The sequence below is a fragment of the Corvus kubaryi genome, unplaced genomic scaffold, assembly GCF_017639235.1.
Source record: "Corvus kubaryi isolate FWS band 111438036 unplaced genomic scaffold, C.kubaryi_AGA036_p1.0 split3-131, whole genome shotgun sequence".
In the NCBI taxonomy this organism is placed as follows: Eukaryota; Metazoa; Chordata; class Aves; order Passeriformes; family Corvidae; genus Corvus; species Corvus kubaryi.
In genome coordinates, this window is record NW_024582083.1 from 266,591 (window position 1) to 284,901 (window position 18,311).

At 36.2% G+C, this 18,311-nt stretch overlaps 1 protein-coding gene across 6 annotated transcripts in view; it reads right to left on the bottom strand.

Annotated features, from left to right (window-relative positions):
* Nucleotides 1–18,311, bottom strand: part of MARCHF1 (membrane associated ring-CH-type finger 1) — a 154,171-nt gene that overhangs the window by 42,692 nt on the left and 93,168 nt on the right. For all 6 annotated transcript variants that reach the window (XM_042014849.1, XM_042014845.1, XM_042014848.1 and 3 more), the window contains exon 3: nt 5,062–5,112. In XM_042014849.1, the coding sequence (XP_041870783.1) occupies nt 5,062–5,112 (51 nt within the window). The remainder of the gene's footprint in view (nt 1–5,061; nt 5,113–18,311) is intronic.

The following is an 18,311-nucleotide window of genomic DNA, read 5'->3' on the forward strand; positions in this document are numbered from 1 at the left end:
CTCTCAGTAGAACATGAGTTTATAACAGGTCCAAAAAAAAGCGTATCCAAGAGTAAACTGAAATTGAATTATTTTCTAATAGTTGCCCCCATGTGCTTATTATCAGCATATATTCATGCAATTTTATTCAGAAATTCAAGTTTTGGGCAGACTTACATAAATTCTGCTGTCCTGCCTTTTGTTAAGCTAATTGTAAATAAAGAATAAATTGTATGGACAAACCACAAAGCATTCTCTACACATAAAAATTAAACATTCATATCTAGGAATTTAAAAAGTACGGAAACAGTTACTATGCAATGGATCTAAGTCTAGTTTTTCTGGTTTTCTGCCTTTTATTTTTGCCTTCAAATTCTGTTTTGATGAACAAAATCTTTTCACTAACTTGTTTACTTTGCACTGTTTTCAGTAAATGAGAGCTAAGCGCTAGGTTAGGCTTCACCTTTCATAATAATGATTCTGTTTATGAGCAAGAAGAACGATTTGATGACTAACATAACACTTATACTCATATTTTAATGTCAGTTTTGTATACCTGGTATTATTTACTGTAAAAGCACTTTTGAAGGATGACATTTTACGCTTTACAAGAGCAAGGACTTATTTTTTTGCTTGATTTGTTTTCTTTTTTGAAAGCCCTAAGTTTTCTTCTCAGTTGCTCATTACAGTAATCTAGAACCTACACTTGGAAGGGATGGGGCTACATGGTTCCTTGAAAAAAAAATCAACTACCAATCTGGAAGAGATTTCATTTATGATTAATGTGAAATTGGCAGAGAACAGTAAAAACTATGGATCAACTTGTAGCATTGTAGTTCCCTGCAGCAAAACACAAGGGGTCACACAGCCAGTCTTTAGGATTCAGACATGCAACAGGTGATCTTGGAAATGCTGCAATCCTGGTGCTGGCAATCGAAGTCCATGGTTAAGAACTTCTTTAAAAAGAACATTTGAGCTCCTTTATGTTTTTTTTCACCATAAAACCGATCATTCCTCCTTACAATAATGCTGACAGGAGACATTATGTGCTCTCTGTTGGTGCCACTGCCTCAGACATGGTGGCATGTTTGGCCCATTACACACTTACAGTGGGTAATAGTTCTGCCTCAAGCTGTGTAAACCATCCACACTGCCATACAGGACTCTTCATACAGTCACCTTGTACTGAGAGAGGATGAAATACTTGAGAGTATCAAAACCCATGTGAAAGATTATTCAATCTTAATGGAAGAGATTAAATGGTAACTTATAATTCAAAAGGATTAATATTATATTACTTATTACAGAATTTGATACCCAGTTTGTGAAATTTATTTCAGAGTCACAAACTGAGTGGCTCAAATCAACAATCAATACATTGGCAACAATAAATTTTTCATCTAGAACTTTAGTGAGCACTACTTTGGCATCCTGGTGCCTTTTGGTTTTCGTTTGTATCTTACTGAGAGGAGCCCCACCCGACACAAGAAATCAGAAATTGCTAACATACAGTAAAAACAATTCTTTCCTTCTTTCTTTCCTCTATTGTTATTCATATTCTAAATTAGAAATGTGAACATTATCACACAGAATATTCCAAAACAAGCACCTCACTTCCTGATATAACTCAACAGAGTTTTATTAGATGGCTGCTTCAGAGACTTGTAAATAAAAAGTGTTCTAACACCTGCTCCAGATTTTTGAGAAGTAATTGAGGCAAAAAAAAAATCAGGCAATTTGCTCCAAGCCTGATTTTCCCTGCACTGAAAAATAAGCCCAAGGTTCCCATCAGAGAATTTCTAATCTTGCTGCTGAGAGAGCATCCTTCTCTAATGAGCTCTTGAATCATAATTAACATACAGAAAGATAATTACAATGTTTTAGAAACATTTCTTCCAGAAAGCATTTTAACATAACCAGGCAGCCTCAGAAACACATATAAAGCATAACCTCTACAGACTGTAATTCAGACATGAGATTTGTTCCACTGGTTAACCACAACAGAAAACAATGAATCCACCAGATCCTTCTCTGACTAGCTTTCCTCTTAAATTATACATGTGTTTAGGAAGACATAAGAATTTTAATGAAAAAAGCTACAGCACACAGAAAACTAAGCAATGTCAAGTAGGTAATGGACAAGGTCAAGTTTTTCACTTACATAGATTTTAAACACATGCAGATAGGACAATTTCAATTCTGAAATCCAGAACACTGCAAAATACTATCTTTTACAAAGAATAATAAAGTTCCTTCTGCTACCAGCAACATAGGAAATAGGTGGGGAAAAAAGTCTAATGCTTAAAAAAATAGTAATAATTTAAAATCATCAAAGCTGGTTCATAACTCACATTTCCAAATACTTTATATTTTATTTATGTGTAAGTTTCTTTATGTAGATAGGTTTTGAAAGCTGTAACTACTAACTAGGGCTACACTTTTTCCATACAAAGTAATGTGAAATACTGATCAATCCAAAATATGATTTAATAATCTAATGCTAGCAGGGAAGAATGCAAAAAGATTGTTTCTTGATTTATTGATTGCACAGGAAAAATCTAGGTTATTACCAGAAGTGCAGCAAAAACAGACACTGATACATTTTCCTAATTGTCTCTGATTGGAAAACTAACAGAAGCAGTTGTTTTTGGAGTTCCAGGGCAGTTTTCTTGATATAAATAAATGAAAGGCTGAGGTGAATGAATGAATGAATTCCCAGGTGGCTTTTCACTGAAGACAGCCACAGCTGTCAGTCAAATATTTTAAGTTTTGTTCTTTCATTTGCCTTAAATAGTCTATTACTGAAATTCTTGCCAGAAAATTATATATATATATATATATGCAATAAGAAAAGTCCTTGCAACATGCTAAACTCCTGTACTCTCAACAGACAGCAAAAATGAATGGTAAAATCGAAGTGTTGATTCCCCCCACTTCTCCCCCCCACATCCACTCCTCTAGGGAATGTTTGATTTTAAAATCTCTGGATTGGATAGGTATATACTAACTAATATCTGGAAAATAACAAATCAAAACCACTCCTTCTCATTATAACTAAGACATATTCAATGTTCAGCAATTCAGTTTAATCTGTAATACCACAAAATTCAGAGTTAATGTACCTAGCATGCAAAATTGCCCAAGCATACACTGCAAATGTCAGGTGTCATCTCCGAATAAACAACTTAAGAGCATTATGAAATATGAATCTGTATTTACAGAATCTATGCTATATTTCATTTCACAAATGAAATATACAAAATCCAGTGGTAGCTACTCTGCTCTGGGGCAGGAGCTCCATCCAGCCAAGGGTGGAATACACAACACACAGTAATTCTTAAAATATAATTCTATTTGACCCTTTTAACTTACACATACAGGCAAAGGAAAACAGTGAAAGACAATGTTTTGATGACACTAATTTATAGTTTTACATAAAGACTATCTAATTTTTCTGCCCATTGAAATTTTTATTGTATGCAAGATCTGACACTGCACAGAACACAGCTCTTGCCTTTGGCATGTAGTTTATCCGGCCTAGAAGCTTTCAATCTTGTTCTGAGGAGCAGTATTTTACTATCACTTTCTGCCATGCAATATTAACCTGCAAAGTCAGGTGTTTGCTTTTCTATGTACACACACACCTATAAAAACCTGCTTTATCAAAAAAGCATTTTGAGTCAGACAGCAAATGAAACTGGAATGCTAATCAAATGTCTTTCAGCATTTGAAAAACTTCATTGACAGGTAGCTTCTCATAGAAAAATTGATCCAAAACAATGAATGATGCTATAAATCAGAAAAAGATCAAGTGCAGGACTGAAAACCTGTTCTTTTAGCTTGCAACTAAAACCAGTGCAAATATCACTTTCTAATAAGCAACTATACTGATTTGTGCAGAAATCACTTCAAAATAAATGTTAGGCACTGGCATGTTTCTCATGTCAGTGAATACATTTATGCTTGGTCACAGTGCAACCCATGAACCTGTATTTCAAAAAAGCAGAAAAAGTCATACTAAGTCATAATAGATTTACAGTAACTATAGCTAGAGACATGCATTTAAAACTCTTAATTAAAGTAATTACTACAATTCCCAGTGATCAAGTTTGTAAGTCTATAACTATATAATTTTTAAAGATAGGCAGTAAATCTGGGAGAGTTTCAGCCATATCCTACAGCAGGCTGGATATATTCTACATGTTTTTCCCTGTCTTCCTTTTTCCCTTCTTTATGTAAGACAGCAGAACTTACCATAGAACTAGTATTTTAAATTAAAATCATAGTTGGGGTTTGTTGTCTTTTTTTTGTTTTATGGCTCTGAGAAGAAAAAGGTTTTACACTGGGTACCCCACAGAAAAAAATATTGTAGGGAAGAGGTTTAAGGATACTGTGCTTACCCTGAATGCAAAATGTTTAATATTTATAATCAAGCATAATGCATGGCAGATGTTTAGGCTTGGATTCAAAAAATTGTTGAGTTTTTATCTTTTACCTCCTGTATATACTGGCTTTTTGGCATAGATTTCAGCCACATCTGAACCAAAAATACAGAAAAAAATGGGGTTAAGCCAAGAGAACTCCAGTACAAATCATATTTTGCCTTTCCTAATGTTTCCTTTCTCTGTTTCCTAGAAACCAAAAAGCATCTAGATGTAAAGTTCTGGCTTCAGGGAACCATATATCCCTGTAAAAGGAATTCAGAATTCAGTTTGAAATGAAGACAGATTCATAGCTCTACACATTACAGCTGTTATTATTTGGGTAGGGCAGGAGGAGAAAAATGAAGTAGTAATTCTATCTTAAGCCAAAGTGTTAAGGTAACATTAAACACTTGGGGAAAGCAGGTGAAAAAAGTGCATGTGTTGTTTGCTAATTATTATTACACATTTTACAGTAATGACTAATTGTGTATTTATGACGGAGTTTACAGGGTAACCATAATGTTCTGCAGCAAAACTTTAATATCTGGGTTTTGTAAATAAAATACTATATAAGGAATATAATGGATTTAAGTACTGTATTGTATTTAATAACCTAGTTTTCTTTAAATCCTAGAAAAAGGAAACAGATTTCACATACCTTTGAAATATTACTTGATCGACTTGTGGAACGCCCTGGGGATTTGTCATTCTGGAAAACAAAATTAAAAGATGAAAAAAAGTTATGTCATTCAGCTCCTACCTAATCTTTACTGTGATTGTGAATGCACAGAGATTCTCTTCCTCTATTTTCTTCAGTTTGGCTACCAACTGTACACTGGAAGACAGTTCAAGAAATAAACCACCACAATAGTCTTGAGAATTACATGAGTAAAAGTTTTTAAAAGGTTCTGTAAGAACTTAATGCTAGCATTTAATTTCCGTTTATTTTGAGGTTTTTTAGAAAAACCATTTTGAGTGAAATGAAAATCAGTGTTCCTCATGAAAACTGGTACTTACGTATGAAAAGGAAAGTTTCATTACAAAAATAAAAACTTCCTAGTCACACTGAACATATTCCTGCTTTAAAAAAAAGTAGAACTAATCCTCTCAGGAAAATCAACAGTACTAGATGACATCCTGGACAGATATGTTCGGAGGACAACAAATTGTAAGCATGCAGAGATGCAGTTCAATTAACACCTACTCCTCCATCCCCTCTCACTCTTGCAAACAACACATATGCACAAACCAACACCACAGGCTGAAATACATTAATAAAGTGTATGTCAAAGAGCGACCTTTCTAGAGCACATGTTGGTTGTGGGATTTTTTCTAGCAATCCAAATGAGGGAGTGGAGCAGGGGTTCAAAAATTTGTTCAGTATTTACACTTCCCTGGCAATTGATTCAGCTTCATTTACACTAAAAAGGTAAGATATTTCAGAAACAGGGCTCATCCCCTTAGTAAATGCTTGTATCTTAAGAGAATCAAGAAAATATTTTTCACAGCTTTTGAGAATGTACGTTCAAACACTCACGTGAAACACTCATGTCAACAAGACTGATTTTTACCTAGAAGGAGTTGAACTAGGTATCATGTGTAAGTCTGTTAGATAACCTACTTGGAGAAACAGGGGGTCAAAACCCAAAGCAGAGCTTTCACTTCTGTAGCTTTATTTGCAATTCATGCATCATGCAAACACATATATGCATACATGTCCACAAGAGGCTTTCAACCCATCTCTCCTCAACCTGTATTCAATATAACTACAGAAAAATACAGAAGCTGACAGCTACCAAAGGCTAAATTTCCTCCTCTGTTAATGCATGTCTAGTCCAGAAATTAGTATTTCCCCAATACTTTGTAGCACAGAACAGCTTTGCAGTGGCAAAAATGACCCAAAAGAAACCTTAGGTAATTTATCAGCAAACATAAAAAACCCCACTTTTATTTGTCATTTTTGTATTTAAAAAGCCACTTTGATCTCAATCCCAGTGAGCACACCCGTATGAAAAAATAGTTTTAAAACTACTTGTTGTTTCATATACCTACGTATCTCTCTTCCTCCAGATTGTACGTGGCTTATGTTTTTATTCCATCCCTCAGTGCCATCATTTTTTTTGTATTTTAAATATTAATACCCTGAACTCTCTCTCCTTTGTCTTCACTAGCACTAAGTAGCACAATGGACACTTGTCATCAAAATGAGCACCACTGAGCTCCCTGACCACACAGCATTTTCCGTTTTATTCTATCGTAGAAACTAATTCTCGGAACTTAACCACCTTCAGGTTTGTCAGTCTCATCTTTTTTTTAAAGAAAAATTTAGAAAAAATAAATTATTTAAGTTATGCATTCATTTATTACATTTTGTCCTTGAGGGTGGCCCCACTTTGAACAGCGACGTGTAGTAGATGATCCTTTCTGACCTGAAGTATCATATGATTCAACTATTACTTCTGTGGTATATTATCCCCTGTAGCTTTGGTAATAAATTCATAATTGCTTATCCTTTCTCAACAACATTAAATATATACAGTTTTGAATGTCTGCATTTATATCCATAGAAAATACACTTTGGATATTCTGGGTACATCATTCAGAGGAGCTCTGCTTTGACCTCAAAATAATAGAACTTATGGACCCATGAAATTAATTCCTATTTTGTGGTTAGAAATTATGAACGGGGATCACAGCTGAGAGACTCCCTGCTAAAAGCATGTAGCCTTCATTGTCCATCACTTGGACTAAAAAAATTGTCCATCACTTGGACTAAAAGTGAACCCTGGAACTCTTCTTTTCTTTCAACAATCTGAAATTCAAGATTCGTTTTCAAAATCTGTTTCTTGACTACAACTCTCCAGGCTTTTTACATGATTCATTTTTCTCTCTGGCACATTATCTCCTTCACTTGAGTTACAACAAGATTCTCACTCTCCAACTGAAAATTTAGAGCATCCATGCTCTGCAAAGTACTGCTCATACACTGAATGGGCTAAACTGAGAAAAAGAGTGCAGTCTAAACAATTTTTTTTGAAAAACAAATAAATACATTTAATCATGATTGCTAGGTTCAGGAATTTCACGGTAATTTATCCTGAAAAGCACAGTACAAATAGAACAAAAAATGTTGCACTAAATAACAGTACATAAATCAAATACAGAATTCTTCATTGAAGTTCCTATTCAACTTGCATGACTATGCATACAACAAAAGAACAGAACAGAAAAGTTATGGCAAAATCACTTTTGAAATGTGTCATTAAAGAGCGTCTGCATACTTCTGTTTTAACGATTTATGTTTACGAAGTACTCACATTGTTAAGAATAATTGATTTTTGTTATAACTACATGAAGAGGAACTATCTTTATTGAAGAATGCTTTCCCTACAAGCTTGCTAAATGGGAAGATTTTTTTTTTGGTACAGATTCAACACTAATTTACATTTTTAAAGTTAACAACAAAACATAGAATATGCTGAGTTGGAAGGGACCCACAAGGATCTTCACCTCCTGGCCCTACATAGGACCTCTCCAAGTGTCATGTGCCTGAGAGTATTGTCCAAATGCTTCTTAAGCTCTGCCAGGCTGGTGCTGTGACCACTTTTAATATCCAACCTAAACCTGCCCTGACACAACTTCAGGCCATTCCCTCAGGTCCTGTCACTGTCACCACAGAGAAGAGATCAGTGCCTGCCCCTCCTCTTCCCCTCACAAGGCAGCTGTAACTGCAGTGAGGTCTCCCCTCAGCCTCCTCCTCTCCAGGCTGAACAAACCAGGGGACCTCAGCTGCTCCTCACACAGCTTCCCCTCAAGGCCCTTCACCAAATTTGTGGCCCTCCTTTGGACGCTCTCTAAAGTCTTAATATCTTTTTTATATTGTGGTCCCCAAAACTGCACACAGGACTCGAGGTGAGGCCACAGCACTGCAGAGCAGAGGAAAGAAGTAACCAAAGACATATGTATTCAAATATCTATACATATTTTTGTGCATCAAGGAAATCAGATTCAATTTCCTTAATCTTCAAATTGGATTATTTCAAAGAAAGTAGCATTCACCTTCTAGAATTACACTTCTCAGCAGGAATTATTTAATGTCTGTAAAGAGGATTTTTGATCTCCGTGACTGAGTTTTCTAAACTTATACGTACACAGTTCTGGCCCTTGAACAAAGTGAAAACAAGATATTCAGAGACCTCTCATTAAAATTCTTAAACTGTGCTTTCTTCCAGTCAACAAAATAGCAACACAACTCCTCCCAAGACTCCACCTGGACAGGCACAAGGTTTTTGGGTTGTCTTATGAAGACCACACTGAAATGCCTCTCCTTATTATCAGATGTCCTGTACCACCAGTATCTCATCTCTTGTATCCTACACTACATCCTGCAAGCAGTCATCAAGTATCTTTGCAAAGATGTGATAGCAGAAAAATAAGTTCCTGTAACTATTCCATTCGAATATCAAGAAGAATCAGTCTGTGTTTGTAAATTTCCCAAGAATTCGGTTTTACCAAGATCACTTACAAGGATATAATTGAAAATTAAATTCAGCCTTCAATATAAATTCTGGGAGGAAGACAAAGGAGAAATAAGACCACAAAATTTCAGATTATGACATGTTCATAAACGTGCTTTGGGAGGAATGCTACATGCACCTGTCCCACCACATAATAAAAAAAATTCTGTATGAAATTAGTAATTAAAATATTTAAAAATAATTTCAAAATTTCTTTTTTTTTACAACAGTTTTTACAACCTCCTAAAACTTCATTTCAGCCCAAGACTGGGTTTTTGAAGTGATATTAATTTCAGTCACGATCTTAAATCTAAGCCCATTAAACTTTCTAATACTTAGATACAGCTTCTTGGTTTTCGTTTTTTTTTCAATTTGGAAATGTGACTTGGACTGTTTACAGATTTTTGCTTTTAAAGCAAGAGATAAAACTCTGACTGGGTAGAGGAAGATGTTAGTAATAGCAAATTTCTAAAATACTGCTGTGAACAGTTCAGGCTCTCATTAAAAAGAGGAAAGTAGGAGATTAGCTGGTTGTTTTCTGGCTCATATATAAATATTCATATGCACGGTTAACAATTTTAAGTCTTGCTGGGCAGCACAACACATTTTAAACTAATCCATTTGTCTGGTTTCTTTCCTCAGCTGCCCCTTGTTTTGCTCTGGCTTTGAGCATCACTCGGGCTGACCCAAGCACCTTGCTAATGGATTGCACTTCATCTCTCTGAAGTGAGCACAAAAGCATCAAGAATTAATCAGGGTATCTCAGTTCACAGGAGAATCTTAAGCAACAGCTTCTGTCATACAATTGCACCCAACCCACCCCCAAAAAAACCTCTTTTACAAAATATTTTGTCTTACTTTTCTTTTTTGTGACTCTAATCTTTGCATCCCAGTGGTGCCACATGCTGCTTCACACATGTGCGCACAGTCCTCAGGCTTAGAGTTCCACACATGACTGCAACAACAGATTTTCATCTGGAAGTCATGTCTCATGTCACAAAAATAAATGCCTCCTAAGTGTAAGCACAACACAGGCCAAACGAACACAGTTTTGCCTGCCTGAAGTGCCTCTCCACATAGTACCCCCTCACTGGATCTGCACAGGAGCCTCCTCTCGGCACCTTTTCACTTCTAGAATTCTGAACGGGAGCAGAAACTGATTTCCCTTTATGGCCTGACCTATCACATATGTAGATGATCTCAAGCAGGAACATCAGCTGCTGAAAGAGCAGGAACTGACATTATTAAAATTAATGTATGGACTTGATACACTTATTTCAATATCTCAACATAAAAATGGAAAGACAAAATCACAAACCAGGAACATCTGCTTTAACTGTTAACCAAAAACTCCAGTGCCCATAGTTAACTAAGACATAAACACCCTGTAATTACTGGGCATCATGCATAATTTTACTGGAACCCAGAATTTTTTCAATATGACAAAACTGCTAGATTCAAAGTGCCAGGTGACAGAAAAAAAAGCTCACTGTGAATATTAAAGACTGTGATACAGATGCAACCTTTCATTAAAAGAATGAAGTACAGACAACAGAAATCTATTGATGAAATTAAATATCAACAAAATACACGGAATATTACCATTTGTATTATTCACATATACTGTATTACACATATATAAACATCTAAAAATACATTACTATCTCTTAATCTATTTGTATGAATAGATATGCAAATGTATTTACTCTCTACTAGTTATCTGCTACTGTGAATAGCCAGAGCCAGGATAACACTGTCTCCCATGGTGTGGCTATTGCTACATTACCCAAAACCTACTGCAGTTTCTTGTGTTGGGAGTCCACATTTTTAAAACAAATACAAGCAAATCACTGTCTATTTGTAACTATTTATGCCAAGAAGATAATGGTTTTGTTACTACTGACAGAGCATACACCCTGCCTCTAGGCAAGTTTGGACCTGGACAGCCTTTTCTCCATGGGAAAGGAGAGGGGGGAAATCAGTTGCTGGTGATATCCTAGAAAACTTAGAGAAACTGGCAATACCTAAACAGGTTTGATGTGGGCAATTTGCATTCTGAAAGGAGGTCAAAGAAGATTTTGGCTCTAAAATAATACTGAGAAAAAAGCCTATCATCAGCTAGCAGTTATCTCTTTTCATGCAATCATTCTCTGTGCTGCTACATATTTTATCTATTTTTTTCATACTTTCCAGTATTTAACAGTCAGACATATAATTCCTCATACAAATGGATCATACCACTAAATCACCAAATATAAAATTATTGGTAGTCAAATCTATATTTAAAAATGTAAGAAAATCTATCTCCCTTCTTTGTAAACAAATAACTTGCTTATTCTAAGACATTTTAACTTTACTAAGAAGTTCAACATTAATTTCAAATCACCTACAAGGTCCCTAGGGGAAAGGCAGAAAGAGAAGGCAAATCTAAACAGACTGAAGGTCTCTGTTGTAAAGCACAACTGTGCAAAACCAGCTAATTACCACAAACAAAGCTGCTGAGGATGCTGAAGCATTTCAAAATGCCATTCTGACTGTAATCTGTGGAAACAGACTACATATTCCAGTGTGACAGAAAAAAAAAGTTTATTTACCTTAGAAGTTGTATATTTGCCACATTTATACATGGGTAGAAGAGTACATAGCAGTGATCCTAGGGACCCACCTGTTCATGGTCTATTGGGTAACCTTACTTAAGAATAATGTACAGGTGCTTTACTTGTCATAGGCCCTGTCACTTATTGTGCAACTAAGAAATCCTCGTCGCCAGATTCGCAGCCCATAAGACCATAACACTTTTACATTGGTACTTCCACTGTAATACAGTTCAGAGTCAAACATTTTGAGGAAGTTATCTTCTTTTTCAGCATTTTATCCTTTGAACAAAAATTTACAATGCCACCAACTGCATGGCACAGACATATTGCTGAGTTACTTATGGCTGTTTTTTTCAGTGTAAGCTGCTAATAAGCATGCTAAGTATATCAGAATTGGATCCACCCTCCTTTTGAGATGAAAATGCTAATTACACTTTAATGAGGCTCAGAGCACTTTCCATCCCAGGCCAAGATGAGTCAATAGCATGCTTCCTGTTAAGGCTTTCACAGTGATGCTTTTACCTGCAATCACATGCATATCTTCCATGTTACAACATTCAGTTACTTTCTCTATGTTGCACAGATGTTCAAGGTCAAAGCTGTTGTCAAATGGGAAGAAATGCACCATTACAAAAAAAAAAAAAAAAGCAGCATTCAATCAACCTTGAAACAAAGCACAGGCATGCACAGAATAGTCAGAAAACAGTATACTAAACACTCACCTGATCTAAGTGAAATCCCTTTCTCAGATCACAGAACGGGCCAGAGTTTAATTTGTTCTACCATATGTAGCAAAAATGAAAAGGTCCTAGAAATCCTTGCCAAAATTACAAATTAAATAACCATGAAGCTGGGAATTTGTTCAACACAAATCACTTAACAGACGTGTGTCACGTAGTTGCCCTTGACTGATTGCGAGGTAAGAATGTAGTCAGAGGCTTTTATTGGACAATTATTTTTGGCAGTGCCTATTACAAGTGAGAATGAGGTTTGTGCTAGTTTTGGCTGGGACAATTTTCTTCACAGTAGCTGGTATGGGAGGGTGTTTTGGACTGTGCTGGAAACAGTGTTGATAATTCAGGTACATTTTGGTTGCTGAGCAGGGCTTACAGAAAATCAAGGCCTTTTTTGCCCCTCACCCCACCCTGCCAGTGAGGAGGCTGGAGTTGTGCAAGAAGCTGGGAGGTGACACAGCTGGGACAGCTGGTCCCAACTGACCAAAGGGATATTCCATAGCATATGGCGTCATGCTTAGCATATAAAGCTGGGGGAAGAAGGAAGAGGGGATGTCTGGAGTGATGGCTTTTGTCTTTCCAAGTAACTGTTAAACAGATGATGTGGCCCCACCTTCCAGAGGATGGCTGAAAACCTGCCTGCCCATGGAAAGTCGTGAAGGAGAAAATGTTGTTTTGCTTTCCTTGTGTGTGTGGCTTTTGCTTTACCTATTGAACTGCCTTTACCACAACACAAAAGTTCTCTCACGTTTAGTCTTCCAATTCTCTCCTGCATCCCAACACAGGTGAAGTGAGTGAATGGTTGTGTGCAGCTTAGTTGCCAGCTGGGCTTCAACAACAGTAGGTTAAAGGAACAAAACAGAAAAAGGCCAGGATTTCAGAAGATCAACATGTACGGGTGAGCAAGTGTCTTAAAACAAAGAAGTCATACAAAGCAGGTAAAAGGTCTTGCTCATTCGTATCTCCTGCATTCTAGGAGCAAAGTGAACTTCGTCCTACTGCAATTAAGATAACCAGGAACTGAGGGCTGGAAATAGCTCTAATGTCCTTCTGCACATGCAAAGAGGAGCCACTTGATTCAGTTCAGAGGCTGAAGGAGATGATTTCCTTTCCCTCACCGAACAGAAGAAAAGAACTTGGATGAATATTAAACTGTTCTAAGAACCATCTTCCACATTTTCCTGCTTCAGATTACATACTTCTTCATCCAAGTTCAGAAAATGCTGTGCAACAATCCAGCCCCAGCCCAAATTCCACGTGATTTAAGTTTTGAGCACTTGAAGAAGTTACCACAGGACAAGTTTTCAATGTAAGCTATTTGATTGAGTTCTAATGTATCAAAAGTATCACAAATTGTATACATATCCTTCAGCAATAGAACATACTTTGAAAAGTAAATCTGGAGCAGACAAGACGCTATCACACCCTCACTTGAAGGGTCATGAAACATGATATATTTCTATGTCCAAAGCATCAAATTATTAAAATAACAAAAAGAATTGAGGGGATTCATAGAAACAAGTGCCAGTAGGAAGTACCAGTATTTGCATTATTCAATACAATGCAACACATTTTTGACAAATGTCTCCACTCAGCTCTACTAGGAGGCTAAGGATTGACTTGGGCAATAAGCAGCACACCGCTGTGTGGCAACAGCCTGGTCACAGTGGATCTTTCTACTTCCTTGTTCTAGGGCAATACAGCAGACTGAACCTACTGGCAGAGAAGTTTGTGGCACTCCTCTTTTAAAATAAACCCCAGTCCTATAACACCCAGCTCCCTTCCAAATGACACAATCTACCAGAGACTAAGGACAGCAATATCCTAACCAGTTTCTAGGTTAACCTACTCTAAACCCTTCATAGTTTCACATGATTGTTTTCATTCTTTAAATAGATGTCAAATTTTCATACAGCGCTAGTTTCACTCACTGAATCCATCAGCTGACTGACCATACCTTAACCTTAAGAAAAACCACAAGCATCTAACCTACAGTTGTTCTCTGGGGTTAGGCATTCTAAAATACTTAGCATGCAAAAAATACACACCTAAAATAGTATCTGCCCTTGTTGTCTCAGGAACTGGGTGGTGGAACACCGGGCATTAAGCATAGCACTGCATGAAAAATCTAGTAAAATTAGCTGCCTATGCCCTTCACATTATCCTTTGGGTGCCTGTTTTATCCAAAGCTGACCATATAGCTAAAAATTAAAATCTGCAAAGACAGATACTGGACAAGTGAAACTCGCCATTACTTTTTATTAAAAAGTCACAGAGGAAAAAGCATAGGAAGCCTATAATTTAAAAATCAATAAACTGCTAGTCAGTACCCTAATGAAATACTCTGGTATTATCAAGACATATAGAATACTATTTGCAAAGGCAACTAAATAAAAAAATGCAGAGGGATGATATTAATTACAACTGAAGAAAATACTATGAAAATAAATGAATTTTAAAAAAAAGGGCAAATATAAGAGAAAAGAGATGAAATGAAAAATAGACATGGGAAAATGTTTCCCCTGTTTTGTCAAAATGTGGAACTATATAAAGAGTTTTCTCTATTTCTCTTATAAACATTTCCTCTATGCATACAGGCATTTAAAAAAGCTTGCTCTTTAGAGACAAAAGAGAAACCTACAGGGAGGCTGAGAAATTGCATTAATTCATTACCATTAAGTTTTTCACCAGAGAAATGTGCACTTATTGGCACTCAATACAAGGCTCCAGCTTCTCTAACACATAGTGGCTGCAGATTTACTTGTCACATTTAGAAACACATCTTGGCCTACAAATATCTTATTAATGCTTTTTTTTTTCCACTGCTATTTGCCAAGTCAATTCTCTTCAGCAAAAACACAGGGCTTTTAATTAATATTGTATCAATGTCTAACGGCATTCTGTATAGTTTCTACCATCTCACTATGTTAATCAGAGCACTTTAGGTAAAACAGGTAAGCCATAAGATTTGTGATAGATTTCCACGTCAAAACCACCTCCTGCTACTTTTTTGCTAATTTTAAAATTACCTGGAACTTATAAACAACCTGCATGATTGCACCAACACTTGATTTACATTTATTTAACTCTGGAGACATGCTATGGGGATTTTGTGTTTGGGTGTGGTTGATAAAGGTCCTTTGAAAAACTGAAAATGTTTTATACTTCTTTTTCTTGAAATTTCTCAGCTGTAGAAAATGAAGACAACCACCACTTCCCTGATTTTTTTTTCTCTAAAATACAAGTGCAATTAACAGCCTGCAGGCTTTAATTTGTCAATCTGTTTTTCTCATGTCAGACTAGGAGTTCAGCTTAGTTTTATTACTTCTGGACAGGTGTGACACGTATATATGTCACTGTACATATCTTGGTTTCAGACATGAAATAAAGCAACTCTTTAATTATCACTTATTTTCACACCATATTACCCATCCTAAATGGGTTTGACATACAGAACAAGAAAATGAAATAGAATCCTCCTCACCATGACATCAAGCTGTCATTTTGTCTTTCTCTGGGATGAACAGAAACACAACACAATAAATTTCACTGTAGCACTCTTAAATCGAATGGGTATATTATTTACACATTACTATCATTTAGAGATGATGTATTTAAGCATTTCCATCCTTAATCAGTAAAGATCTGTCTTTTCATTCCATCTTGTACAACATGACAGTACTTTAGTACACTGTAATCCCCAGTCTGCTAAGTGGATTTAGGGGGAGGAGGTAATTGGATTTATTCTGGGAGTTGCGCAAGAGAAACAACAAAATTTTCAGGAGTTTCAAAACAACTTTTACTTGCAAACTTCAGAACATTCTGATGGAATAAGGCACTTCCCACCTGGTTGTTTTGAGCCAATCAACTGCTCCTCCAGCCTCCTACATACACTAGGCACTGCATTTATTTATTTTCCAAACCTCTCAGTACAAGACACAACTTTGCTTTTCCATAAGATGCAGTGAATCTGAAGAGAAGGCTTTTTATCACCATGCTGAACTCCAATCAGTGTGTGTTCCATTATCAGTCTGAATGCTCTTCATTTTTCTCTTGTCAGTAACATCCTTTCTCATCCCTCAGGATGCTACCCCAAACATCTGGTCTCTGCAGTGAACCTCTCTTGTAAGAATACTCTTGGTGGTCAGTATACAAATTTCAGCAAATAGTTCTAAGTTCTTTACAAGAAAGTAGATGTGGTGTGTGGACCACGTAATTTATTTTTATTTCACAGCATGGTATGCATTCTGATTTATCTCTGTTCAGGATGAAAATATGCAGATTTTTTAATTGAAAAGACCAACTAACACATTTCAGAAGCTGGAATTCAGGGATCACTTTGTGTTTTTGTGACCTCCTGTATTCCAATCAATTAGTACCAGAGATGAAAGCGTCTGGGTGGTCAAGTAGTTTTCTAACAGCCAAGCGTTTATCAAAGGACAAAAGTTTAATTAAATACACAAAGTGCCTCAATTACAATAGAGCTATAAAACATTACTTGATTATGTGCTGTATGTTCAATATCACCCTTTTTATATCTGATATCTAATTAAAGTTTTATGTCTTTATGTTGTACATTGGTGGCCAGGATTCCTACTTGTGAATGCAGACAAAAAACCATAAATGTTACCAGCAGGCCCTGGAAATCTTGGTGTTATGGGCTTAGCATTCCTGAAACCTTACAATCACAAGCTGAAAATAAGAAATGTAAGAACATGAGGAAACTTTATGCCAGTTGAATCCAAGATGCACATAGATTCCATAGATATATTCATTAGCAACTTCCCTACTTCTTCTGGAAATCCCTAAATTCATCTTAATGAGAGATTAGGTTAATAAATAATTAAGGAGATTTTGGCTTATCGTTTAATAGAATTCATTTCGTTATTATGTAGTTTGTAATTTTCAACATAAATGTGAACATTGCAACTCATGTCTCTTTAACCATCAAAGCAATAAAAACTTTAGGGCCTGAATGACAAAATTTCTATAAAATTATTTTCAACAAAGCTCTATATGAAAGCTCCTGGAGTGATACATGTATTCACAGTAAAAGGTGTAGAAAATTTGAAAAAAGACAGCTTCAAGTTAAAATGTCTCTCTATACCCTATGTGTTTCTGCTTTAGAACTAACACTGAAGTTAACTCAAATCTTCTTTCTATGTACTTTAATCCATCCTTCATAAAACACTGAATCATAAAATTGTTGAGGTTGGAAAAGACCTCTAAAATCACCAAGTCAACTGTTAACTCAGCACTGCCATATCTACCACTAAACCACGTCCACAAGCACCACATCCACAAGACTTTTAAATAACTCCAGGGATGATATGTCCAAGGATGGTGACTCAAACACTTCCCTGGACAGCCTGTTCCAATGCTTGATCCTTGTTTCAGTTACCTCTAGAATATTTTAGGACAGCAATTTTTTTCCCCTCTGCTTTCTGAAATATTCATTATAGTCATTAATTAAAGGATGCTGTGGAAATGACCAGTAAGTTGGGCTTACTCACAAGCCCTAATTATTGCTATATATTCATTTGTTCAGTCAGGGGATGGAAGGAAACTATTACACAAAGGATTTTTTTGGTTCTTTTCCTTTATAGCTACCTTAATGTTTAATTAAAAGGCTGAATGTTGGTTCTTTTTTCCACATAAAATAATACAAGCAAAAAGGAGTGAGGAACACAGAATACACCTATTTGTTAGCAAACTTGCCAAGCAAGTTATACATATTCATGACAGAAGGTTTCTACAGACAGAGATGACCTACATTTAGACTCAAAGATGTGTTGAGAGATGGGCACATACAGCAAAGTATTTACTGATTACTCCTTCTCAGCAGATTTTGTGTTATAAACAGAAATCTCTTAGATGTGAAGAGGAACACCACGAGGCTAAGGAGGAGGAAGATTGGGGAAAACAGATAATAATGACGCTGTCCTGGTGGAGACAAAATGTTACACTAGCAAGAGAAGATTTTACTGTTTAGAGCACAGTTTCTGATTCTAGATGTGACAAATGAAGGAACAGAAAAATAAGACCAAAATATAAGAAGCA